At 37.0% G+C, this 26,319-nt stretch overlaps 2 protein-coding genes and 1 non-coding gene across 3 annotated transcripts; 1 reads left to right on the top strand and 2 right to left on the bottom strand.

Annotated features, from left to right (window-relative positions):
• Nucleotides 1–6,522: 6,522 nt before the first annotated feature.
• Nucleotides 6,523–6,595, top strand: TRNAR-CCU (transfer RNA arginine (anticodon CCU)). Its single transcript has one exon. It is a non-coding gene; the product is annotated as a tRNA-Arg (tRNA).
• A 9,503-nt stretch (nucleotides 6,596–16,098) lies between these two features.
• On the bottom strand, nucleotides 16,099–16,809 carry LOC143560778 (uncharacterized). The gene is made up of 2 exons (XM_077049001.1): nucleotides 16,640–16,809; nucleotides 16,099–16,540 (listed from the first exon to the last, which is right to left on the bottom strand). Exons 1-2 carry the CDS (start codon nucleotides 16,807–16,809, stop codon nucleotides 16,099–16,101), a joined length of 612 nt encoding a protein of 203 aa, XP_076905116.1.
• A 450-nt stretch (nucleotides 16,810–17,259) lies between these two features.
• Nucleotides 17,260–21,946, bottom strand: LOC143560777 (putative inactive receptor kinase At5g58300). Its single transcript, XM_077049000.1, has 3 exons — nucleotides 21,842–21,946; nucleotides 19,212–20,497; nucleotides 17,260–17,891 (listed from the first exon to the last, which is right to left on the bottom strand). The coding sequence occupies exons 2-3, from the start codon at nucleotides 20,455–20,457 to the stop codon at nucleotides 17,260–17,262; spliced, it is 1,878 nt and encodes a 625-aa protein (XP_076905115.1). The 5' UTR covers nucleotides 20,458–20,497; nucleotides 21,842–21,946.
• Between the last annotated feature and the right edge of the window lie 4,373 nt (nucleotides 21,947–26,319).

Raw genomic sequence — 26,319 nt, 5'->3', positions numbered from 1 at the left:
CAGCGTAGCTGACTTTTAGTATGCACGCAGGTGAGCTGATTATAGAGTTAGCATGAGGATGACACACGGCATGGATTGAACGGCTGGCATCTGAAGAAAGAAGTAAAGATGTTTTAAATATAAAGTTTTGTGTTATGGTATCAAAGAAAAGATTTAATGTTTGGTAACAAATGATTGATGTTTTATATTCCGCGAAAAGTTTTAATAAACTCTGATTTGAAGAACTGTGTTTATGAGTAAATCCGACGCTAAAGTAGGGTCACCGGGTTCGGGGCCTTACAAGTTGGTATCAGAGCATAAGTTCGAGAGATTTAAGCATCCTACATGCTTAGACTCGAACAGAAAATGGGATTTAAGTAAGAAAGGAACGAAGATGCCAGTTCAAGAATGCCATGTGTCGCTCAAGCAAGATCAGTAAAGGTAAAGTGTATGATTAAATGACATATGTTAATGAGAATGAAAAGGTATGTGAACAAAAGGGATAGGAATAATTGATTGTTGATTTGACTAACTGCTTAAGTAGAACTAGCACAAATAGACTCATAAAGGGAAGTGTATAGGACACGGAAAGCAACGTGATCAGCTAGTCACAACTGGCCACTGTTATTACCTGTTAGCCTTGCTATCCTTGTACTAAATAGTTCCTTGCGTGATGATGTTTGTGTTGTCCCTTTAAGAATACGGATGGCTAGAGCTGGAGAATTTGTGGGAACTGGGGGTCGCACAGGACGTCGTGGCAGGCCTCGTCTTGTCCGGCAACCCTCGGTAGAAGAAGCTTCCCACACCGAAGATGAAGGAAGCGCAGCTGGAGGAGACCAGAACAACAATGAAGAAGTTCAACTTAGCCCTGCAGTTCAAGCAGCCATTGTTCAAGCTGTAGTTGCTGCTGTGAAGAACCTGAATCCCGAAGGATCTGCTGGAAGCCGAGAGCGAACTGCTGAAGGGGCAGGGGGTGATGGTAAGGAGGTTGGGGAAGGAGAAAGAGGGGCCTCGAGCGAGGATAAGTCTGTGAAAGTCGATGATAGGAGAAGAGGACAAGGTGGGTGCAGCTATAAGTCCTTCAAAGGATGCGACCCGCCGAAGCTGACTGGGTTGGGAGACGCAATCGCTACTCTCCAATGGATAACCACTATGGACAAGGTTATCCGCATTAGCGAATGCCGTCCCGACCAAGCTGTGGGTTATGCTACTCAGTCATTTGTGGAAGAAGCTATGTATTGGTGGGAAAGTGTGGAGCAGAGAAAGACTAGGGATGAGATCAAGGCGTTGAGATGGGACGATCTGAAAGAGTTGGTGATGAAGAAGTTCTGTGCAGATGCAGAGGTTGAAAGGACGGAGATGAAGTTCCTGAATTTGAAGGCTGGTATGATGACGCATCGTGAGTATACTACTGAATTCAGCCGACTATCTAGATTGGTGCCTGATATGGTTGACACTGAGGTCAAAAGAATCAAATGTTATGTGAGGGGATTGCCACAAAAAGTCCGCATGTTGGTCAGGGCAAATAAACCTGCTACTTTTGACTCTGCTGTTGAACTTGCAGAAGTGGTTTATGCTGACCTGGCTGAGGACGATGTGGTGGTGGGGGAAAAGAAGGAGAAGAAATGGGCTACCTCTGCTAAGCGGTCTGGCGAGATGGTGACAACAACTGATGAGAGGAAGGCCAAGGTTGGGAACAAGGATGCATGTAAGACGTGTGGGCAAGTGCACCTGGGAGAATGCAAGACTGGGACAGACAGGTGCTATCGGTGTGGAAAGAGTGGGCATTATTCTCGAGAATGCCCTGATCGTCCAAAGTGCTTCAATTGCGGAAAAGCTGACCACATGGCTAGGGATTGCAAGGAATCAGGGGCGGTAGGTGCGAAAGGATGAAGACTTTGGGAAACTGCAGAGAGGAACACCTGATGAAGGAATAATTGCTCATGCAATGGTTTATTTAAATTACTTTTGCTTAAGAACTTGTTTTGTGTTAAGGTTTAAAACTTATGTTTATCTGGGGCGTGTAATTATTTTGAGTTTGGTTAAGAATGATTATTATGTTATGGTGAAATGTTTGTTTTAGACAATAGTGTTAAAAGTACTAATCGAAACCCTTAGAAGGATGAGATGAGTCTTGGTGCATCGAGGGTCTCATGGACAAGCTACCTTAAATAGCTAAAACACATGACCACCATTCGATGGCTGTAAAGTCGGAAGTAGGAAGGGTAACTCAGAAAGCGAAAGCAATTCTATAAAACGTGTATATGTAAGAAGTTTTCCTTTTATAGGGAATAAGTTAGGTTTCGGGGACGAAACCTCTTTAAGGAGGGAAGACTTGTAACATCCCGAAATTTCAAAGGTAATATTAATTACATTACTTATTAATAGATGGGAAGTTTACTCGGGTTATCAGGGAATAAATAAAAGAATAGGAGTTGGTATGGGTCGGGCTAATGTCGGGTAATGGAAGTGGGTTATGGACTTGGGTTAATTGAGATAGGTTAAATGAGAATGGGATTTCAGGGATATAAATACCCCCAAAATCCCAAAATATCTCATTTTCTCACCAAACTCCCTAACACACACTCCTTACACCCTCAAAACACACACATTCTAACCGATCAAGATTCGGAGCCGAGACCCGAGGTTTTGTTGATAGATCTGCGTTGGTAAGGTAAGAACATATCCAACAAAGCTAATATTACTGAAAATGGTTAGGATTGGATGGGTTAAACCGGACCCGAACCCAAACTGCCCAAATCGGACCTCTAAAACGTCGATTTTAGGCCGATTTGATGGTTAGGGTTTGTAGGCGCCGATCATACGATTCCGTGGGTACCAAAATCGAGTTATTTGGCTAAGAAACGAAGGAGTTATGGGCAAACAGATCTGCAGCGCGACAACTTCGCCTTCATCTGGGCAACTTCGCCTTCAAGCGATGAACTTCGCCTGCAAGCCAAGTTCGCCTGATAAGTTCGCCTGAAGCCAAGTTCGCCTGATGGCAACTTCGCCTAAACGGTAACTTCGCCTAAAAGCCAAGTTCGCCTAAGGTTTAACTTCGCCTGAAGCCAAGTTCGCCTAAGGTTTAACTTCGCCTGAAGCCAAGTTCGCCTGAGGTTTAACTTCGCCTAAAAGCCAAGTTCGCCTGAGGTTTAACTTCGCCTGAAGCCAAGTTCGCCTAAGGTTTAACTTCGCCTGAAGCCAAGTTCGCCTAAGGTTTAACTTCGCCTGAAGCTAAGTTCGCCCGAAGGGTTAACTTCGCCTAAAGCCAAGTTTGATTAGAAAATAAATTATAAAGCGATAAGTTAAAGTAAGCTAATACTAGGCCACCAGATTAGGTCAGGCGAGTATTGATACGTGTAACTTGTACAGTTAGCCGAGCTCAGTTAAAGAAGGGATTTACAGCTCTCAGAAAAAGAAGCAGTATTCAGGTGAGTTTCTAGCCCCATTCCTTGTTATGTTTTCGGGGCTGTGTGCATACTCGATGTGTTGTTAATACATTTATCCTAAGTGATAAGTGTATGTCATATGTGAAATGTGTGATAGATATGAATGATTGTTTGTCGGTACGCGAACGATCTTCGGATATTGCGCGTACTGTCAGGTTAAAAATAAAGGTACGAATATTATATATCGTAGATGTATGAATGTTCAAATGAATACTTGTCGGGGCGTGAACGATCTTCGGATATTGCACGTAACGACAAGGGGTATGGTTGTTAATGAATGAGGTAAAGAATGCCTAGAGTGTTCTTATGTTATAATGTAAGTATGTGTGTATAGGTACACGAATGGTATGTGATATGTGTGATATGTATGAATGATTGCTTGATGGTACGTGAACGATCTTCGGATATTGTACGTACTGTCAGGTTGTAACGTTATAAATATGGTAAGTATGATATGTATGTTTATGTATATGAACGTAATAAAGTTAATAAAGAAGGAAATGACGGTTGTATGGTTGTATGGTTACGAAAAGGGTATCGAGCCCTAATAATACTCGAGGTAGGATGTATGGTTGTATGGTAATGAAGAGGGAATCGAACCCTACTAATATTCGAAAACCAAGGGGACCAGACCCTTATAATATCTGTGATGTTAGGGACCAGACCCTTATAATATCTATGATGATAGGGGACCAGACCCTTATATATCTGTGATGTTAGGGAATCGAACCCTTCTAATATTCGAAAACTAGGGACCAGACCCTTATAATATCTGTGAGGTTATAGGGCGAAAGGCTCTTTAAAACGTATGATTATGAATGTAAAGAAAGTATGTAAGTAAGAAAGAAAGTATGTAAGTAAGAATGATGGTATGAGTACTTATGTGTGTATGAAAGAAAGTTATGAGGTTAAGTACGTATGTATGTAAGAAGGTATTGCATGATATTGTATGATTAACTAGAACTCACTCAGCGTAGCTGACTTTTAGTATGCACGCAGGTGAGCTGATTATAGAGTTAGCATGAGGATGACACACGGCATGGATTGAACGGCTGGCATCTGAAGAAAGAAGTAAAGATGTTTTAAATATAAAGTTTTGTGCTATGGTATCAAAGAAAAGATTTAATGTTTGGTAACAAATGATTGATGTTTTATATTCCGCGAAAAGTTTTAATAAACTCTGATTTGAAGAACTGTGTTTATGAGTAAATCCGACGCTAAAGTAGGGTCACCGGGTTCGGGGCCTTACAACTAGGTGACAACACGAGACTAGAACTGGCGGTGACGGTGCACAGCAGCAACGGCTGTGACGATGCAAGACGGAGCACGGGAGCAGCAGGTGGCGGTGGCGGTTCGCGGCGGAGCAGGCAGCAGCAAGAAACGGCGGTGGTCCGGCAGGGAGCAAACGGGCCGGTGGCTAGGGTTGAGTGCAAGAGAGAGTTGAGATGGTGGCTAGGGTATTATCTCGTTTGTCCTCCTCTAATGATTAGGTTAACTGGTTATAATAACTAGTTAAGCTAATATGGGCCACCAAGCCCATCTCTAACTATGAAGCCCGGTCCACTATTATTATCTCGTTAATATGTCAAACCCCGGTTAACTAACTTAAGCGAGTTTCACGTTCGTTACCCAAAGTGTAACTCTTACGGGTCATAACCCGGTCAGCCGCGTTGACTTAACCGAGCCTGCACATAATTCCAACAATGTATACCAAAGTCACCATTTTATTCCTTCATAAAATTAGAAAATATACAAAATTCTTTATAAAATCAAATACTTCACAATACTCCTTTATTTGTTTAAAACCTTATCTAATTTTTGTGAAGTTTTAATACATGTCAATACTCTTTCATGAAATCAAAAATTTATATGAACATTTTTGAACTTAAATACATTACAATATTCATTTATGAAAATCAAAAGTTTTATGCATTCATGTATGAATTCATTGCAACATTCCATTTTTATGCATGTTAAATGACGATTTGGGATGTTGAGTTTACCACAATGGTCAAGAAGAGAGATGGGCCGTGAAGGGGCATTGGGGCGTAAATAGAAAGGAGGGAGAGCTTCTATGTATGAAAACCCTAGCCTTTTCTTCCTTCCAACGATTTCAGTGTGTGAAACATGGAGAAGGACGATTGCACATTGATCGGCCAAGAACCATTTGTCTTAATCAAAGTTAGGGTTGGGTTTCAACAGTTTCAGGGATGGGGGCAACCGAGGATCCATCCACATGGTATAACATGTTCCGGTATGAGAGAAAAGGAAGCATTTGATTTTTCCACATCAAATAGTTGGATAGGAAAGTTCAATCGTGATCATGTGCATTATCATGTTCATTGGTAGGGTTGGGTTGGGTCAATGGATGTAGACGATAAAGCAACCATGGGAGCTATAGAGAGGTGGCTAGTCGAAAGAGGAAGAGAAGAGAATTGCTTACGAGGGAGAGAAGGGAGTTATCATATATAGGAGTGGAAATTACAGGTTAAACAACTTGGATGATACCATGAATGTTGTAAAACCCCATGTCAATTAGGTTGGAGATACCCTCTATAAATAAATAAATAATTTACACAAAGGTTACATGAAAAATAAACAAATTACAATACATGAACATTAACTATAATTATGGAAACTCTTTAGCATTTGTGTCTCTCTTGAATCCATGGTAGATATCATTGGGTAAAGCCATGGTATAATCACCACACTTTCCTCTTGCCTCTCTTCTCCACTTAAACTTAAAAATGTCTCAAAATAGTTTGTCGGTACATGCATGCCTTTTCGCCTACTATTATTTGGAATGATTTTATAATAAAAAACCTACATATCAAATGCTAAATTCAAAGATGTTTATATGTTTGAAAGATATGTCTATCACGGTTAAAGGGTGATTAGCCCCCAAGTCTTTATTTGAACAGTGTTAATTTACATAGGATTTTAACTTGTAAAATTATTAAATAAAGATTTCGTTGAAATGGAGGATATTAAATCGCCTTTAGGCTAAGCGGAATAGTTGTTAAATCACTATCATCCAATATTAACTGAGACTAATTAAAGGTTATATATTTTCAATACATATTGTATGCCTCTGGCACCTGTAGCTCAGTGGATAGAGCTTCTGTTTCCTAAGCAGAAGGTCTTAGGTTCGACCCCTACCTGGCGCGACTTGTTTTTCAGCTTTTCTTGCATTTTATAAAATTTGTTTTTTTCGTGTATATTATGTTTTAATACTTAAGGTATTTTTTTTATTTACGTACTTATTAGCTATTATATATAATAAATATATACCCTTTTTTTATTATATATAGGTATTTTTTTCCATGTAGTTTTTTATTTATATGCAAGGTTTTTATTACATTGTTACACATAAATGTTTTAGAAGGGCCAATTGTGACAACTTTATATAGTTAGTAGTTGAAGGGGAAATTCTGTAATAGTGATAACTATAGGGATTGTTTGTAACATTTTTATAGTTAGACTGTTAGATCGTTAGTTGTTGTATAATAACTAAAATCTGTTAATGAGATAATCAGCTATGTGAGTGATGAATTTTTCCTCTACTTTTCTTTTCTGATTTTGATTAGCTATCAGTGGTATCAAAGCACTCCGGTCCTCTCGGAAACGCTTTCCGGTGATAATTCCGATAATCTTTGTTCAATCCGCTTTAATTCTTTCTTCTTATCGATTCAATTTCCCAGAAATTGATCATTCGTCGATCAATTTCTATCCAAATTCTTTCCAAAACTCTGAAATTAACCACTTTCGGTTCATTTCTTGTCCAATTTCGTTTCAAATCCTTGAAAATTGATCATCGATTGGTCAATTTTGTCTTAAAAGAATATATTATGACAAATACTCGTAATCAAGATTCCACCAAAATCCAGGAGATCAAAACCAGACTCAATAATCATGATGCAACTCTGGGCAATTTGCAATCCATGGTTGAGAAGAATTCATCACAATAGGCTGAGATTCTAAAACTCGTGCAAGCTAACATCAATGGCAGCTAGAGTACAAGTCGTCAACTGATAAATCAAGAACAATTTCAATATACTGATGGAGAATTTCACCGTAATGAAGAGAGTGAATGAGGTTATTACAGAAACAATAAACGCCTAACTAAGCTCAAATTCTCAAAGTTTAATTGTGAGAATTTGGAGGGGTGGCTGTGTAAAGTAGATCAATACTTTGATGTAGATGAAACCCCTGAGAGACTCAAGATCCAATTTGTTGTTATCAATCTTGAAGGCCCTGCACTTCAGTGGCATCAATCTTTTGTAAGATCCAGGGGAGGAACCATTAGAAGGTTGTTGTGGCAAGATTATGTGAGATCTTTAACCACCAGATTTGCTGATCCGCTGAAGCATGATGCTATAGGGGCTCTAGTTTCATTAAAACAAACTGGGAGCCTACAAGAACTATGCCAAGAATTCGATATGTGGTTGACAAGAGTTTCTTTGCCTGAAGACTATACTGTCAGTCTATTCTTGAGAGTTGTGAAGCCTGAAATAGGGTATCCGGTAAGACTCCTTCGACCCAAAGACTTACCTGAGGCATACTTATTGGCTAGAATGCAAGATGAATCAAATCAAGCTATTCATCCTCATGTTCCTCAAAATAATGGTAAGAGTTTTTAAACCATATGCTAATACCTTTAATAGTGAATCAAAAGGATTTCAGACTCCTAGTACTAATAAAGTATCATTGTTACCTACACCTAGTGCTCCTGATAAGAATTACAAGAGATTATCAACTAAAGAATATGAAGAAAAAAGGTCTAAGTGTGAATGTTTTGGATGTAATGAAAAATTTACTCCTAGGCATGTGTGTAAATCTAAGCAAATGTTTGTTATAGAACTAAGTGAAACTGACAATATGGATGATGATTTAAAAGAGATAGTCTATCAGCACAACACTAGTAATGACCCTCATATTTCCTTGAATGATATTATGGGTGTGTCCTCATATTCTAATATGAGGGTAAAAGGGTCAGTTGGTACAAAAATATTACACATTTTGATAGATTTAGGCTCTACCCATAATTTTTTTAGACCTAAATCTGGCACTTAAACTTAAATGTCCTGTTGTTCAAGTCCCTTCCTTGAACATTACTATTGCTGATGGTAACAAGATGTGTTGTACCCAATTATGTGAGAATTTTAGATGGGTGATGCAGAGTAACTGGTTTAGAGTTGACATGATTTTAATACCATTAACCAGCTATGACATGGTATTGGGAGTTCAATGGTTACAGACATTGAATGATATTGTGTGGAATTTCAAAGATTTGGTTATGAAATTCAAAGTGGGAGACTTAATGTTTGAATTAAAGGTTGTTGATTCTAATTCTCTAATGAGATGTTCTCCTAAGAAGTTACAAGGGTTACTCAAACAACCTGCTAGCTTAGCTAGTGCACAATTATTCAATCTTCAAGCACACAACAGTAGCAATTTCCAACATGTTGCTACTATTTCTGAGGTAAATGACCATCATGCCCTTTTGTCATTATTAAAGAAATATGAAGATGTTTTTGCTTCCCCAACTACTCTACCTCCCAAAAGGGCCTTTGATCATAAAATCACCTTTAAAGAGTAAAACACTACAATCAATCTTAAAGCCTATAGATACCCTGCAATTCAGAAAGATGTGATTGAGACCCTAACTAAAGAGTTAGTAGATTCTGGGGTGGTCAGGCATAGCCATAGTGCTCTTGCCTCACTAGTGTTTTAGTAAAGAAAAAATATGGTTCTTGGAGGTTCTGTGTGGACTATAGGAGGTTAAATGATGAGACTGTGAAAAACAGATATCCAATTCCACTTATTGAGGAATTTTTGGATGAGTTGGGACAAGCATCTGTGTTTTTTAAGTTAGACCTACGAGCTGGATACCATTAGATAAGAATGGCAGACGAATACATCCATAAAACTGCATTCAGAACCCATCAAGGCATGTTTGATTTTGTGGTAATGCCATTTGGTCTTACCAACGCTCCTGCAACCTTCCAAGCACTTATGAATGACACTTTCAAGTCTACTATGAGGAAATTCACTCTTTTTTTTTATGACATTCTAGTGTATATTCCTAATATGCAAACTCATCTTATTCATTTGGAAGAAGTCCTAAATCTGCTCAGAACTCATTCTCTATTTGCTAAAAGATCCAAATGTTCGTTTGGAGGGTCTTAGGTGGAATATTTGGGCCACATTATATCAGCTAAAGGTGTGGCCACTGATCCAACAAAGATCATAGCAGTTCAACAGTGGCCTTGCCCTCAAAGTTTGAAGCTCAGAGGTTTTTTAGGCCTTGCAGGGTATTATCGAAGATTCATAAGATCTTTTGGAGTCTTAGCTAAGCCACTCACTGATCTGCTAAAAAAATATTCTTTTTAGTGGACTGAGGCAGCTCAATATTCATTTGATCAGCTCAAAAATGCTCTAACTGCTACACCAGTCTAGGCATTACCTAACTTTGATAAAGAGTTTGTGGTGGAAACAGATGCCTCATCCAAAGGGTTTGGAGTTGTATTAATGCAAGAGAACCATCTCATTGCATATATCAGCAAAGCTTTGTCTACTAAACAGGTATTAATGTTTGTTTATGAGAAAGAACTTCTAGCTATTCTAATGGCAGTTAAGTAATGGCATCATTATTTACTGCCTAAGAAGTTTGTAATTAAGACAGATCAAAAGAGTCTTAAATTCCTACTTTCACATAAAGTGAATACTCTCATACAACAAACTTGGTTAACTAAATTGATGGGATACGCTTATGAAATTGTCTATAAGAAGGGAGTAGAGAATGTGGTTGCAGAAGGGGTATCTAGAGTGAGTGGTATGGTTTTTTTTTAAATGGGGATAAGTTCCATTGACCCATTGTTATTGGATAGGATTAAGGCTTCTTGGAATTCTGATCTTAAGTTACAAAATATTATTCAACAGTTGGATCAAGGTATTCAAGTTCCTCATTATAAATGGCAGCATCAACTATTAACAAGAAAATATAAGTTGTATATTGGAAAAGATGAGGGCCTTAAAAGATATCTATTACAATTGTTTCACGCTTCATCTGTGGGAGGTCATTCAGGTGTTATTCCTACTCGTAAAAGACTCACTTCTTTTTGTTATTGGAAGGGTTGCTCCAACAATATTTTGGAGTTTGTAAAAACATGTGCAGTATGTCAGAGAGGAAAGTATGGAACTTTAGCCTCTCCAGGCCTCTTACAACCTTTACCTATTCCTACTCATGTTTTTAGTGACACGTCCATGGGGTGGGCTGCCAAAAGTTCAGGGAAAAGACACCATCTTTGTGGTGGTGGACAGGTTGACTAAGTACAGTCATTTTATTCCCTTATGTCATCCCTTTACTGCCACTACTTTGGCTCAGGTTTTCTTAGACGACATATTCAAGCTACATGGCAATCCTACAACAATTGTCTCTGACAGGTAGCCAATATTTTTAAGTAAGTTCTGGCAGGAGTTCATGAGATTGCAAGGGGTGTAACTAGCCCTATCTACTGCTTATCGCCCTCAAAGTGATGGGCAGACTGAAGTAGTCAATAGGTTTCTTGAATCTTATCTCAGAAGTACGATCATGGATGCTTCAAGAAATTGGTTAAATGGGTACCACTTGTAGAATGGTGGTAAAATACAACCTACCACTCTGCAATCCAAATGACTCCTTTTGAGGCGTTGTATGGCTATAAGCCCCCATTGCTCCTACCTTACATTCCTAATGACACAATTGTGGGTGAAGTAGAAGAGTTACATCAGGAAAGAGAAATGATGATTCAGCAATTGGAAACAAACTTACAAGTTGCAAGAAACCGTATGAAGCAGTATGCAGATGCTAATAGAACAGAAAAACATTTTAAAGTGGGGTGTACCTGAAGTTGCAACAATATATTCAAACTTCAGTCAGGTGTTAGTCCATTGGAAAGGAAAGGGTTACCTTTATTTGAAGCCACCTGGGAGAATTTTGAGGAGTTTCAAATGAGATTTCCTGACTTCCATTCTTGAGGCCAATTGTGACAACTTTTAATAGTTGTAGTTGAAGGGGTAATTTTGTAATAGTGATAACTATAGGGATTGTTTGTTGCATTTTGATAGTTATATTGTTAGATCGTTAGTTGTATAATACTGAATCTGTTAATGAGATAATAATCTATGAGATTGATGAATTTTCCCTCTGTTCTTCCTTTCTAATTTTGATTAGCTATCATACATGAAGTTTTTTTTATCGTATATAAATTTGATTGAATATAAATTCTTTGTTAAGATGCTTTCTGTTACATATAGTTGTTTTTCTTAATTTTTTTTTCACATTCTCCATCTTTCTTTTCCATAATCGTTATATCACGAAAATTAACAGCGTTCATAACTTCTTATACCCGTGGTGTAAGTGGTTAACATCGTTCATAACTTCATTCACATAGATTTCAAATATAGCTCTAAATCACGAAGGATCACTATTGTTATCCTTATCACCGTGGTTGTAATTTTTGTCGTCGTCGTGTTTTAGCTTCTCTTCAATCTTCCTTCGGCTTGAACTCAGGCCTACGGATGACGAAGGAACTCGAACTCGACGGGTAAACCTGAATCATTAGAATGACTTATATGTGTGTAATTTGTAGATCTAAAGATTTGATGTTGTTATATGCTTTGAAATAATGAAAGCTTTATAATTATTAGAAGAATAGTTGAATATGTGATATTTCAAGGATTTAGGTTTTGATTTGGGGTAATGGCCATCCAAACTCTTAGCGTCTACCGCTCACCACCATCGCTTACCAGGGGAGGCTTAGAGGGTGTGCGAACCGCACCATCGGACGGAACACATAAGGTTCGGGGCCACAAACGTTTTTATACATATTACATATATATGCTTTTTTGTATTAAAAATAAGGTTATTTGCAAATGTTTATGAGGTAAAATGATACATGACACCACAAAACCTATGATATATTTTTTTTTTAAATTTCACTAGAAAAGGTAGGTGTCGACTTTTCATGAGTCATAAGGTTCGTGTATAAACACAAGACTTTGTGCCTTGGTTAAGAGAGTGAGAAAAGAAAGAAGAGAAAAACACTTGAAAGCTCATATGTTGAGGGCCATATAGAGATGAGCACTCTCTACTCGATCTACCTTCACATTCTTATTTTTTCATAAGTTCAAACACCACAAATTTATTACGTGTAACCTCGGGCGCGTGGCCTTCCTCGGCAGTACTTACTGCTTTGGCTGTTATACCCTAGGAGACAGACAAACTCTTTAACATGACTTTGTTCGTTTTTATATCAAAGGGTCATACATGAAGATGCGGATCAAGCTCTCTTGAAGACTACACAAAAGCTCGTTCGAGAATACATGATTTTAGCCATTTTAAGGAGCTTAGTCGATGACCAATGTAATAAAGAATGAAGATAATGATACTACATTAAGACTCATTAAAGTACTCACTAAAGACACTAGTTTCAAATCAATTGTGGAATATAAAATATTGTATTTTATATTCATTTATTCGGTTTTCTAACCGGTATTGTACTAGTATATTTCTCATTACTCACAAGAGTATTGCTAGAGTTTATTTTTGTTATAATAAAAAAAGTGACCCATGTCCTATAGAGAATATTAATGATGGATTTTTGCGAGGGTTAGTGACAGCTATCGCCAGCTGATTTTTGAATATATATATTCAATGAACATTGGCAAGCCTGACATCTCAATTGAAAAGATTGCTTCTTGAGTGACTTTCAGCTTTGAGAACCTATATGATATAAATACATAGAAACACATTTTTTAAAATTTATAGTTGACAAATATACAAATAAGGTCATCTGGTTTAGTGATTAAAGTACATTCTACAAAAAATATTGTACTATAGAGTTTGAATTTGGATTTTGGTCACTTACTCACTGGTGACATACTTTCTTTATCGGGCCCTCTTTTCTTTATCTTTTAAAGAAATTGATGGACTGGGGACAAGGAAAAGGAGACTTTTGGCCCAACCTATATTTCACTTGTGGTTAGAGGTGCATAAAAAACCCATACCCGGAACCGAACCCGAAAAAATATCCGGAACCGATTTTTTATACCCGGTTATTCTATACCTGAAACCGGAACCAACCCTACCCGTAGGGTATGGATAGGGTATGCATTTTGAGGTCAATACCCTTACCCGGAACCGTACCTGATTTATACCCGTAAATACCCGGACCCGGTCATACCCTATACCCAATACCCGATACCCGATACCAATTTTCTAATACCCGAAATAATACATGAGTTTTTATAGTATATTTTTATGTTTACTTCACAACTTTTATGTTTAAGTTTTTTGTAAAATGCATATTACTAAGTAAATAATTTGTAATTAAGTGGATTTATGGTTTGTGTAATATAGTTAAATTATTTTTATAAATTACAAAGCAAATTTAATTTTTAAACAAATTAAAAAATGTATAAAAAAATTACAAATTCAAAACCGGGTATTAATACCCGGTCGTACCCGGTTCCAATACCCGAATCCGATCATACCCTACCCGGGTACATAGGGTTGAGTTTTTCTCCTCAATACCCTACCCGAACCCTACCCGATTTCTCTCAATACCCGATCATACCCGAAACGGGGTATTAGAAAAAAGCCGATTTATGCACCTCTACTTGTGGTAACATGACATCAACTATGCTCACATAAGTTATTTTCTAAGTAATCTGATATTTAAACCAGAGTTTTAAAAACCAGTAAATAACGATGGGTTAAACAACTTATATCGGATTTTGGGTAAGCAGCCGGCATGATAGTGGGATACAGCCCGGTTATTAGGGCCGGGATTTTGGTTTACGTACCACCGGTTTATCACTAAATAAAAAATTAACGGCCCATTAAATCCTTTAACCTACAATTTAAACTTTTAACCCAGCGCAACCTGATCGACCGTTCCTATCCCCATATACCATAGAACTCACAACTCAACTTCATGTCGATATGCGATTAAATCAGTTCTTCCTACCAATGTGTCATCGAGGCTTCTCAACCAATTTTAGTGGTGAGTCACGTGTTCCAAGTTCATGAACTGTGTATGGATTTGTTATATTAATATTGTAGTTGATTATATGCGGTGAATCTCTTATAAAAGTTCGTTGTTTGGATTATTTTTTGATTAAGGATTAACTTTTGGATTACTTTTTATTATGAAATCTTGTTCTTTTACGTAACTTTTGGAGTTGAAGATGTATTTTTATGTATTATAGGATTAGCTAGTCAACCCGGTTGAACCTCCCAATACAAAACGATTCAACCGGTTATACCATTTTTGAGTCCAACCGATTAAGAACCGGCTTTTAAAACATTGAATTTAAACTATCTTCAAGATAAGTGATTCATATATACAAAATAGTAAGCAAAACTCACAAGAAAAGGAATCAGGATGACAATTGTCAAACATGCTAAGCAAAATAAAACTTTATTTTCAAAAGTAGGACCTCACTTTACGAGTTCCTTCTGGCTTAGCAGATCATGCTCTCTATAAATTTTGATCTTGGCTAAAACAATATCATTTGGCTACGGCATCGATTACTAACGTCATAAACAACTTTTCTTCAAAGAATGTAGGAGACGATTTGTTTAACACTTTAACTATATAAAATAGTTCATTTTGCTAAAATAACTTTGTTTTGTTTATTGTTATCACAATTATAGTTGATCTATTAATACATAAGGGCCTATTTTTTTTTACTTGCTCAGAGAATCCGAAATGACCTTGCTCATACTGATGCAATGATCCGCTAGATTGAATTAGTCAACCAGGAGTTAATAACTATAATTTTTAAAAGGAATACGGATGTGTTAATTTTATTTTATTTTTTGGATTTAATGGGTTATGTCGATAATCTGTGGGTAATTTATCTTACGAAAATTTGGATTTTGCAGATTCATTGGTAATTACCAACAAATTTTACGTCGGTGATACTATATTTTATATTAGTGATTATGGTGCAACAATATTGGTGCCACTTACCCGGCCACCAATCGCGTGTCCCATTAGTGGACAAAACGTATCAAGACTGATTTACACTTAATTCTTGACATAGTTTTAGCTCGTCAACTTTGTGTGTGATACGTTCCTACTTGTGTGCAACCTATAACCAAGGAGGGATTACCCTCTACTCACTTTTATCACTATGAGGCACAAGCTACACGTTCCTGTTTGGTAGCCTCTTAACAGTCATTAAGAGGCTACCTCTTAATGACTCATATCATCTTAATGGTTTATAAATAATCTTAAGTCTGAATGGTTAAGATGCTACCTCTTAATAGTTAACTCTTAACCATTCAGGCTTAAGATTACCTCTTAACCATTAAAAGGTTATGAGTCATTAAGTGGTAGCCTCTTAATGACTGTTAAGAGACTACCAACTACTAACTTTCCATCTTCCATGTAAAGCTTTTATTTAAAAAATTAGTATTATATTTTACAAATATACAAACAATAAACCATTGTTCATATGCATCAAGCAAAACAAAACCTACCAAACTGAACTCTAAATCCTAAAATCACCTTCATAGAAGCTTCAGTCAAATCCATTTATCAGCTGCACAAAACAGCTAAAAATGAATTACACTGTTGCATCATCATTGTTTAATCAAATGAAACGAATAATAATTACCTTATAACTTAACATTGCATTCATGCGCAACAGCTTGATCAATCTGCGACTGTTCAACGCCTTCACATGATGCCTTGAGATGCAAGTTACTCATCACCCGTCCTTTATACCAGAACTGGATCTTCCCCTTCATCTTCACATCCAACACCAGTTCACGGTGATCCGCATTCATTTTCATCTGTTTGGCATGATCAACATCCACCCGAGATCTCTTAGCCTCTGGATGGATCGTCAAATCGTTAGTAGTCATCGTTTCCTGCCTGAATCCATCCACATGCACAGTAGGCAATGAAATTCCCTCAATCCTCGTCTCCACGTCTAATTTACCGTACACCAACGTCATCTTTCTGTTGTTGTTGGTCACGTTAACCATTACCTGAACGTCAATCGTTATTTGTTTCTTGTTATTCGCCTCTGTCACATTAAGCTTGTAAACGTCGAGTCTGTTATAAAGATTATAAGATATGTATCAACAACCCATATTCTGCAGGATTTGAGGTTTGTAATTGTACATACATAATAATGTAAGAACTGTCTATTACCTATGGACCTTGATTTCCGGAAGGTTTGATCTAACGAAAGCAAAGAAGGAGATTCCGAATATTAGGAGGAAGATTATGATGGTCCAGATGAGGAAGGAGGCCCAAGCATAGCACGCGTTGCAGCACCTGGCGGAGGTGCTGCGGCGGTGACCGCCTTCGAGGGAATCCATTTGACGGTCGAAAATGGCGATGGAGAAATCGAGTTTGATGATGATAATAATCAGCCATTGAGAAGAAATCGGTTGAGATGAAGAAGATGAAGAAGAGGGAATAAGGGGAAATTAAGAAGAAGGAATAGGAGTCATGAGTTTGTGGGAGTGAATGCTGTGTTCTAAAATTTAGGGGAGCCGTATAATTGTATTTGGACTTGGTAAATATTATTTTACATACATGTGCATTGGTAAGTGGTGGTAAGTTATGCTCTGGTGTTTGTACCTTTGATTAGCAAATAATCCATCCATTTACCAAAAACTAATCTTAAAGTATCATCCAAATTAATCAAGGAAAGTCAATATTTCTCACCATATGCACGAGTTCATGCATGTACACATCCTATTCAAAAACAATCAAACAAGTTTATTCACCTCTTTCTTCACAAACTTACAATCTCACAGTAAAAATCATGGGCTTGGAATACGCGAGTTTTTCGACTTATTATCATCGGATGAAGGACGGTTTTCCGAGTCCAACACCCGCACCTCCTCAATCATCCTAACAACTTCATCCATTGTGGGTCGCATATCTGGGACCCGCACCACACAGGCCATACCAATCTGCAACATCTGAACCATCTCCTCTTCAATATTCTGAAACTTCATGAGCTCAACATCAAACACCTCAGCAGTCCACTCTTCACGGACCACTGACTGGACCCACCTCGGGAGGTCCACCATGTCTTCTCTACCAGGAGATTGAATCGGTTGTTTACCCGTTAACATTTCAAGGAGGAGGACACCAAAGCTGTAGACATCTGATTTATAAGTGTGTTTTCGGGTTTCTATTAGTTCTGGGGCCCGGTACCCAACTGCATGGCGGGAGGTGGGAGGAGGGTGGTTCATGAGAGGGGCTAAGCCAATGTCTGAGATGCAACCGGTTGAGTCTTGGGTGATGAGGACGTTTGAGGATTTGATGTTTCCGTGAGTGAATTTAGGGCCTCCGGTTGAGTGGATATGAGCAACGCCTCGTGCAGCTCCAAGGGCGATTTTGACTCGGGTTTCCCAGTCAACTGCGTTTCTTTCAGTGCCACGGTTCCCTGCATGTTTTATTGAGATTATTAGGTTAGTACTAGGATGTTGTATGGCCGGTTTTGACAAAAATTATGGGCCGGACTGGTAACAATGGTTTTGGTAAAATACAAAACGAGCCGGCCGGCTTTACGGTTTGGTTTTGCCTGTTTTAGACCACACAAAAAAATCATTTTTCTAAAATAGCATACTTTGGTATTAAATTTGAAAAAAATGGAAAGGGTTATTCAGAAATATAATATACATACATAAATTTATATTCCTAACAGAAAAAAAACTAATAATAAATGTTAGTCGGCCGGTTCCAAGTTCAAAAGCTTAAACGTCAAACTGTTAAAATCCGGACTGTGAACCGGACCATACATATTTCAAACCAGCCAACTTTCTTCGGTTTGGATGATTCGGTCGATTTATCAACACCCCTTTGGGTGGGGGATGAGAAAGCGCACTCTGCATTTACAATATATTGTACTATAGCTTACATGGAAAGCTATTAGTGTCTCTTATCACTTACGTATGTCAGGTAATGGTCCTACATTCCAGTCAAGAAGAAAATGACCTGACCACTTTGTGTGTACTAAATTTTAAAATAATGCCATGTGAGTTCCCATACATATATATGGAAGGTTTAAATGAGAAACACAAAAAATGTCAAGAACCAATTTAGGTAGTTGACCAAATCAATCAACAGTCCTGATAATTTACCCTTTTACAACGTTCATTACACAACATTTTTTATGGTTTTCATTTAAGTGTTCCTGTATACATGTGTGTGTATGATGCATTAACTATGATTATAAAAACTACTAAAATCATCTAAATCTTTGACGGGAGGGTTTGGGAGGTTGCATGCATTAAAAAAATAACTTTGGGCGACTTTCAAACCCGTTAAACCCTAAACCACAATGACCCATTCGAAAGTAAACCAGTCAAAACCATTTGATCTTTTTTCGAACGGTGACTTTCATAGTGGTTGAATATTCAGCCACAGCTCTCGAAGAGAGCCCCAACCGCCCCACTCGGGCCAAGACTATGTTGTCTTAACCGGGCCCACGCTTGGCATCCGAGTTTGGCTAGGCGTTCCACGAGAAAATTTCGAGGCCCCTGCCACTTGACAGGAGTTGTCCGCCCACAAGAGCAAGCTCTCTGGGAAGGGACACTCTAATAGAAAACTCGTGTTGCCATCAAGATTCGAACTTGAGAGGCCAACCAGCATCAAACTCTTACCCATCATTTGGCTGGCCACTTGAGCTAGCCCAAGTGGTTAAAAAACCATTTGATCTAACTAAACCATATGAAGACCAAGGTACAAGGCGAAAAAAACATACCATGCAGTAGTGTCAACAAGCTACCCGCTGAATAATAATCATACACCAGAAGCTTCTCATCTTTCGAATAATAATAAGCCCGAAGAGGAACAACATTCTGATGCTGCCCAACTCTTCCAATAATCTCCATCTGCTGCTCAAACTCTTTCTTCCCCACCACCACTTCTTTCAACCGTTTAACAACCACAGTTGATGACTCTTCCAAAACCGCTTTATACGCGGTCCCAAAACTACCTTTTCCTAGCACCTCAGCCGAAGCCCTTAACAAATCCTCAAGATCAAAGTTATAAGAGCACCCTTCAAAGAAAACCAACTTATTCTTTTCGGGCTCTTGCACCCCACTACCAAATTCTTCCCTCGGCTTTTCACCCCTTGTAGAAGTTTTAGCTTTTGTCACACGGGCAGGGTCGGTTTTCTTTTTCCTCATGCAGCAGAATATTATAATAATCATCAAAAGTAACAAGGCGGTCCCTCCTCCAGCTGCAATCGCGATTATAGCCCATGTTGGAAATTTCTTTTTGGAGCTTTGTTTTTTAGGGATAACAGAAGGAGAGGGAGGTAGTGAACAAGGAGTTAGAGGTGGGCCGCATGAAAACGAGTTTCCGATAAACGATGAGGTCGGAAACGTTTGGAGGGAACTTGGGATTGACCCATTGAGATGATTGTAGCTTAAGTTCAAATGCTTTAGTTCTGGAAGTTTAAAGTCTGGAATGGGTCCGGATAATGAGTTGTTTTGAAGGTTTAAGCCAGTTAACTGAGTTAAGTTCTGGATTGAGTTTGGAATATTTCCAGTGAAAGAGTTAAATGAGAGATCCAAAACGATCAGACGAGGTGGAAAAGATAACGGGATGTTAGCGGTGAAGTTGTTATCTTGAAGGTACAAGTAACGAAGTGACGGGAGTGAAAGAAGATCGGATGGTAAGTCTCCATTTAGGCGGTTTGATCTAAGGCTTAGAATCTGTAATGCATCTAGTTTTCCAAGTGTGTTTGGTGGGACCGGGCCTTTGAGTCTAACTGCTGGAAGCCGAACGGCTAACACGCGGGTCCCATTAGAAGTGCAGTTGATACCTACCCAAGAAGTGCAGATTGCAGTATTGTTGGTCCAGTTGAGCTTTGGACGGTGTGGTACAGAGTTAACAAATGCAAGGAGAGCTTGCTTGTCTGAGTCCAGGTCAGCATATGTTAGATGCAGAAGGAAAACTTTGAACAAAGTCAACTTGACCAGATGAGCAGAGTAAAGTCCCATGAGGATTAAAGCTGATGACGATGCACGTGAAGTAATATACCTGGTAAATATACAAATAATATGAAAAGTAAGACATTATGAAACAGTAGTGCCAGAAATCCTGGTGTCTTGCTAATTCATTAAGAGTTCATAAAAATCTGGATAAAATGGCATACAGTTCATGTTATTATCATACTGTAGTTCACTATCCAAAGCTTACATTGCTGTATAAAAATAATAAAATTGGGAAAAGGTGCCAGCATAAAAAGCAAGAAGAAAAAGGTATCAAGGGAATTTGGAAACATAAAACTTAAAAGGAGTAACATTTGATTTTTAAACAAAAGGAATTAAAAGCTAAAAGGAGGTATTTGTTTTTTAAAAGATGAGTGGGTTCAAGATTCAATGATGGTGTTAACCAGATAGCATTATTTTATAACACTATGAACCAAGCAATCTTTATGAGTTTGTGGTTAGAAATCTATCAAAAAGAGACTCATCACCAAAAATTGCAATTCCCATTTTTATTGAAATTAAAATAAGATTGCACGATTGTACATTTGTAACTGCCTCAAGATTTTCTATGATTGTCATGCTAAAGGTGAAAGGGCATTTATGTCTACCACCTAACTTACTTTGTAAACTCATATCATGTGAATTAGGCTTTAGATTAGTTGAATCTGGTGTTCCACCAAATTTAGCTAGCTCCAAATTTTTCTATGGTTGCATTGTAACAATTTAACACAAGTACAATTTACTTAATACCTTATGAGGAAAAACTCAAAAGCAATTAACATGAGCAAAATGAACTAAGGCTACTTTTCTAATCTATGCCGTCTATATCGCCGATATATCGGTCCCTTGGTAAAACATCAGTGCAATGTATTGGTCCCGATATTATCGGCGACATTGACCGTTATTGGACCGATTTTCCCGATATCAGTGTTTTAAGTCTTAATTGTTCATTTTTGATGTTTAATGTTAGGGTTTTAAGTGTTAATCAGTTCCTACAATACTTGCCACCATTGTTAGTGTTTTGTAAGTTGCAAATAAATTCTGCAAGATATTAAAATTACCAATATCTCAAATATTGATATATTTCCGCATTAAGTGCATAGTTTGTAATAACATTTCAAGTGCAGAAGCTCAAAGTTTCAGGTACCAAATTTAATCTCAAATTCCAGATCAGGAACCATAATCAAAATGAAAATGAAAATCAGAAGAACAAATCTATCCTAATTGTAATGAACAATTTTGACCTAGAATATGCAAATTCCAAAAATGCACAATGAAATTGTTCAAGCTGGCACAAGTAATTTACAAATTAGATACATATAACACAAATTTAACCTAACATAACAAATCAATTGCACATAAAAGTAAATGAAGTTGAAGGCAGGCAATGTACCTCAAAGCACGAGACGCCTTTGAAGTCGATTGTTGAGCTCCATCAGAGCTTCAGACAGATCTGAATTCGAATTCAAGTTACGCAGCAGAAATTGACTTTAACTTTAACGAGAATAGGATTTAAAAAACAACGAATCTCATATGGCAATATGGAAAGGATTAAACAATTATTAGCATACGAACATCATATACTCCACATTTGAGCTGGATTATAATACTAACAATTTAATAATCCAAGAAGAATATATATGTATGTATGCAGTGAGTGTGAGGGAGAGAATGAACTAACATGATGATAATTCCTTTTTTGGTGGGTGTTTTATATAAATTTAATTAGAAAAAAATATAGTCAATTTTTTTAATTGTTTAATCAATTTGCATGTAAAGACAGTTGTTTTAATTATTGACATTGTAGGCTATAACTACCGTGTCACTATGCTTGTTTTCTTCTCTTTGGTATATTGCGGTATTTTCGAACTAAACCTTACATTATTCCATATTTACATACACACTCTATATATATATACATACATACCAACTCATGTTATCCGTTTTGTCTAGACGTAGAAGCTATGTCGTTTAAACATGTTTAACTGTGAAGTTCTTTTTGATCTACAGCTAGCGTGTCAAAAACATATTGATGATATTTAAGACGATACCGGGATGCTTATCTTATCTTCAAGTTTGACTTTAAAGTTTATTTCTGCTTGTTTTTTTTTATTTGATTTCATAATTATCTATTTATCTTGTTTTGAGTTCTTGAATTCCATAAACGTAGGACTAGAATTTGGAGATTAAGCTTTTTTTGTTGATAATTGTTAATACTTTTTAACTGAATTTGAATTGATAAGAAATTTGTTTTCTAAACCTTTGTTCTATTTATCGTCTTTCAGTATTGATTGTTTCTTGGGAAAATGAATCACTTCCAAACTGCATTAATTTGTATTTTTTATGAGGACAAAACATAACATAATAACGTATGATTTGTCTAGTGTGCCACACATATTTTCTTTTATAATTTAGTTTTTTTTTTAACAATAGAGTTTTAAAGTAAAAAAAAAATAATCTTAAAAAGTCTATTAAATTAAGTTTGACTTGAATACTATGCCAGTTTATAAACTTGTGCTTTAATGCAGTAGAAAATTGGTTTTTATTTAAAGTTTAAGCTACAAAGGTTTTTAAAATTTTAAACTAGCGCAGCTTTTAATGTTTATAAACCACAAAAATTTTATATTTTGAATTTTATCTATAAAGTGTTAATATTTTTAATTTTGATCTTTAAAAAAAGAAAGAAAAAAAAAAGCTAAATATGCAAGTGTGTTTAATATTTTTTTTGTCAACGTGATGCAATAAATTTTGTGACGAACCGAATTGCATCGTGATCTAATATAATAAAAACAAAACTAAAAGAAGGGTATACTCGATGCTTGATTTAACTCCGTATTTATGCGGGGTTTAGGGAAGGGTTGGATTGCATCGTGATCTAATATACGTGTCCTTACCTCACGCTTTGTGTAAAATGACGTTTTCATGACTTGAACTCATAACCTTTTGGTCACAAAACAACAACCTTACTTATTGCTATAATAATATAACAAAATTGCCATTTATAAATTTCGAGTCAGCAGAATAAGTATAATTTCTTTTTGGTTGTTCGAAAATGAGTGGAGTGCAAAGAGAATAAACACGTAACCTCGTACCAATTATTCACTTTTGAATATGTGTTCTATAACTTTCAATTATTCACTTTTAAACTTCCATTTTTAATTCTTATGAACACAAGATTGGAAAACGGTATATATAAAAATGTTTTCAACTTTACATATAATCAATAAAGTGTATAGAAATGCATTTAACATATGGGTATGTTTGGATGAGTTGTCAATAAAGTGTATAGAAATGCGTTTCTTTCTTTTTGCAGTAGTCTTGGATGAGTTGTCAAAGTCGATTCAGGGGACTCTCCTGTGGTGCATGATGTTCGCAGACGATATTGTGTTACTTGCTGAGAAAAAACAAGATCTAAACATGAGACTTGAGGAGTGGCGAACAACCTTAGAGACAAAAGGTTTAAAGATTAGCCGATCTAAGACGGAGTACCTCCACTGTGATTTTGGTGGGATAAACTACAATGAAGACACACATATCACAATTGAAGGGCAGGTGGTCCCGCAGGTAACGAAGTTCAAGTATTTAGGATCTTTTGTACAGAGCGATGGGGAATTAGACAGTGATGTGACCCACCGAGTTCAGGTAGGATGGTGTAGATGGAAAGCAGCCACAGGTATATTGTGCGACAAGAGTTTCCCGACTAAACTAAAGGGAAAATTCTATAGGGTGGCAGTTAGACCTGCAATGCTATATGGAACAGATTGTTGGGCAATCAAGAAGGCACAAGTGCGGAAGATGGAGGTAGCAGAAATGAGAATGCTACGTTGGATGTGTGGGCACACAAGGCTAGACCGAATAAGAAACGTTGTGTTTCGCGAGAGATTAGGGGTGGCGAACATAGCAGACAAGATAAGAGAGTGGAGATTGAGATGGTTTGGACATGTAAAGAGAAGACATACGACGAATCCTGTTAGATCCGTAGAAAACATTACTATAGAGGGGAGGAGGGGTAGAGGACGACCGAAATTGACTTGGGATGAGAGGATTAGGCATGATTTGATAGACCTAAACCTCTCCGAGGACATGATTGAGGATAGGAATTCGTGGAGAAGTAGAATTAAAGTTAAGGATTTTTAGAGAGAATTGAATACCTTAGGGCTTAGACTTAACTTATTTAGGCCACATACCATAATGGTATTTCCCTTACATATATTGTTATTATTATTATAATTATTATTAGCTTTTATATAGCTGTTAAACTGTGATCTTATTATTAATATTATTATAATTAGTAGTAGTTTTTATATAACTGTTAAACTTTGATTTCCTTTATTTTGCTTTATTTTCTTTTATTTTGCTTCATACACATGTACTTAGAGCCGAGGGTCTCTCTGGAAGCCACCTCTATATTCCTTTGGATAGAGGTACGGTGTGCCTACATCCCACCCTCCCCAGACCCTACTTATAGCTTTGCTGTCGGTGGGATTTTACTGGGCATGATTGATATGATTGATTGATTGATATGGGTATGTTTGGCATATGTTTGGTGTCACACCCGCACTTAGGGTCTAGGCGTGTGACCAATAGTTGGTACCTGCTTTGGAAATATATCAGAGTTTTAGCAGAAGTCTTTAGTTTATAATAAAATATTAATTTATGTTTTGAAACATTAGTTTATTTGTAAAATATAACAACATATTTGATTTAATATAAAGCTTCTCGAATAATAAACATTCAAGAGTTTGATTTTCAAACTTTTGTTTTATTTATAAAACTTTGTTTAAATATTGTTTGCAATATTTTAATAATTTAAAATATTGAGTCATCTCTACCTTGCGAGCATCTATCTCCATGAGTTGGCTATAACTTCATGCTACCTGTGCTAACTTTATTTCCTGTAATATTTGGGGGGGGGGGGGGGGAATACGTCAGCGATATGCTGGTGAATCGTTGACTCTAAAAACATTTTATAAATCTTTCTTTGACTGACAAGATAGTTTTCATGAAACAATCTCAGCAGAAACGTCTATTATTTCTGGGATTGTGCCACTGCCATACACACACAATTACGGTTCTCCGGGAATTGACACCCTTTGGAGAAATTTTATTATGACCTCTAGTCTGCGGTCACGTAGCCTTGACTGATAAACTAGATTGATTATGTTTGGATCCAGACACATGTGTACTCGGTCTAAGTTGCTTTTATTTTCTATCTTGTATTTTAATAGGGATCACGTAATCCCATAAATCTCTTTTTGACTGTCTTTGTTTAAGATAAACAACCCGTTTATCTTGACTAATTGAAAAAGGTTTAACGTATTCACCTGTGACTGTCTGTTCTGAATGATGTGGTGATCTCGTTTGAAAACCTTTGTGAATGAATGAATGAATGAATGATTGATTGATTGTATGATTGACCTATAATAAAATAGGTTTATGTAAATACCCGGATCGTCTCTTAATCCGGCAACAGACCTTTAGTCTGGTTTTGATAGCTTAAACCTTGATTGATCTTTTGTTTGAATAAAATATGTTTGATATGAATTCCTTCTCTTTATTTGCTAACCATGTGCTACGTTTCTTCTTCAAGAAGAAACGTCATTTATCTATAACCTTTGTTTGTTAAGTCGTATGTTTCTTAAAAATAAAGATACACTATCTTAACTATAACCTTAAGTTTCTTAATCATAAAGAAACTATATATTTACTATAATCTTTGTTTAGACCATTTTGTATTTCTTAATTATAAGAAAATTTTATTTTGTTGTTATACTTTGATCAAGGTCTAGGCTATACCCCCGACTAGGGTCTAAGCCTTTGGAATAATTATATTTTATTTGGGCAGAACCCATACCTTGCTTAGGTTATTAT

Source organism: Bidens hawaiensis, unplaced genomic scaffold (genome assembly GCF_021521415.1).
Source record: "Bidens hawaiensis isolate Kalapana, Puna unplaced genomic scaffold, B.hawaiensis_p1.1 tig00020444_1, whole genome shotgun sequence".
Taxonomy (NCBI): domain Eukaryota; kingdom Viridiplantae; phylum Streptophyta; class Magnoliopsida; order Asterales; family Asteraceae; genus Bidens; species Bidens hawaiensis.
Note: the sequence above shows the minus strand (reverse complement) of the source record. Positions and strands in the feature narration are given on the sequence as shown.

What these genes read in the sequence shown, in the direction of transcription:
- LOC143560778 (XM_077049001.1), bottom strand. Translation starts at nt 16,809, where the DNA reads ATGGATTCCCTCGAAGGCGGTCACCGCCGCAGCACCTCCGCCAGGTGC. An exon ending in CCGGAAATCAAGGTCCATAG is followed by an intron (nt 16,541 to 16,639) that starts GTAATAGACAGT and finishes TCTTTATAACAG; the next exon opens with ACTCGACGTTTACAAGCTTA.
- LOC143560777 (XM_077049000.1), bottom strand. Translation starts at nt 20,457, where the DNA reads ATGGGACTTTACTCTGCTCATCTGGTCAAGTTGACTTTGTTCAAAGTT. An exon ending in CTTGTTGACACTACTGCATG is followed by an intron (nt 17,892 to 19,211) that starts GTATGTTTTTTT and finishes TAAAACATGCAG; the next exon opens with GGAACCGTGGCACTGAAAGA.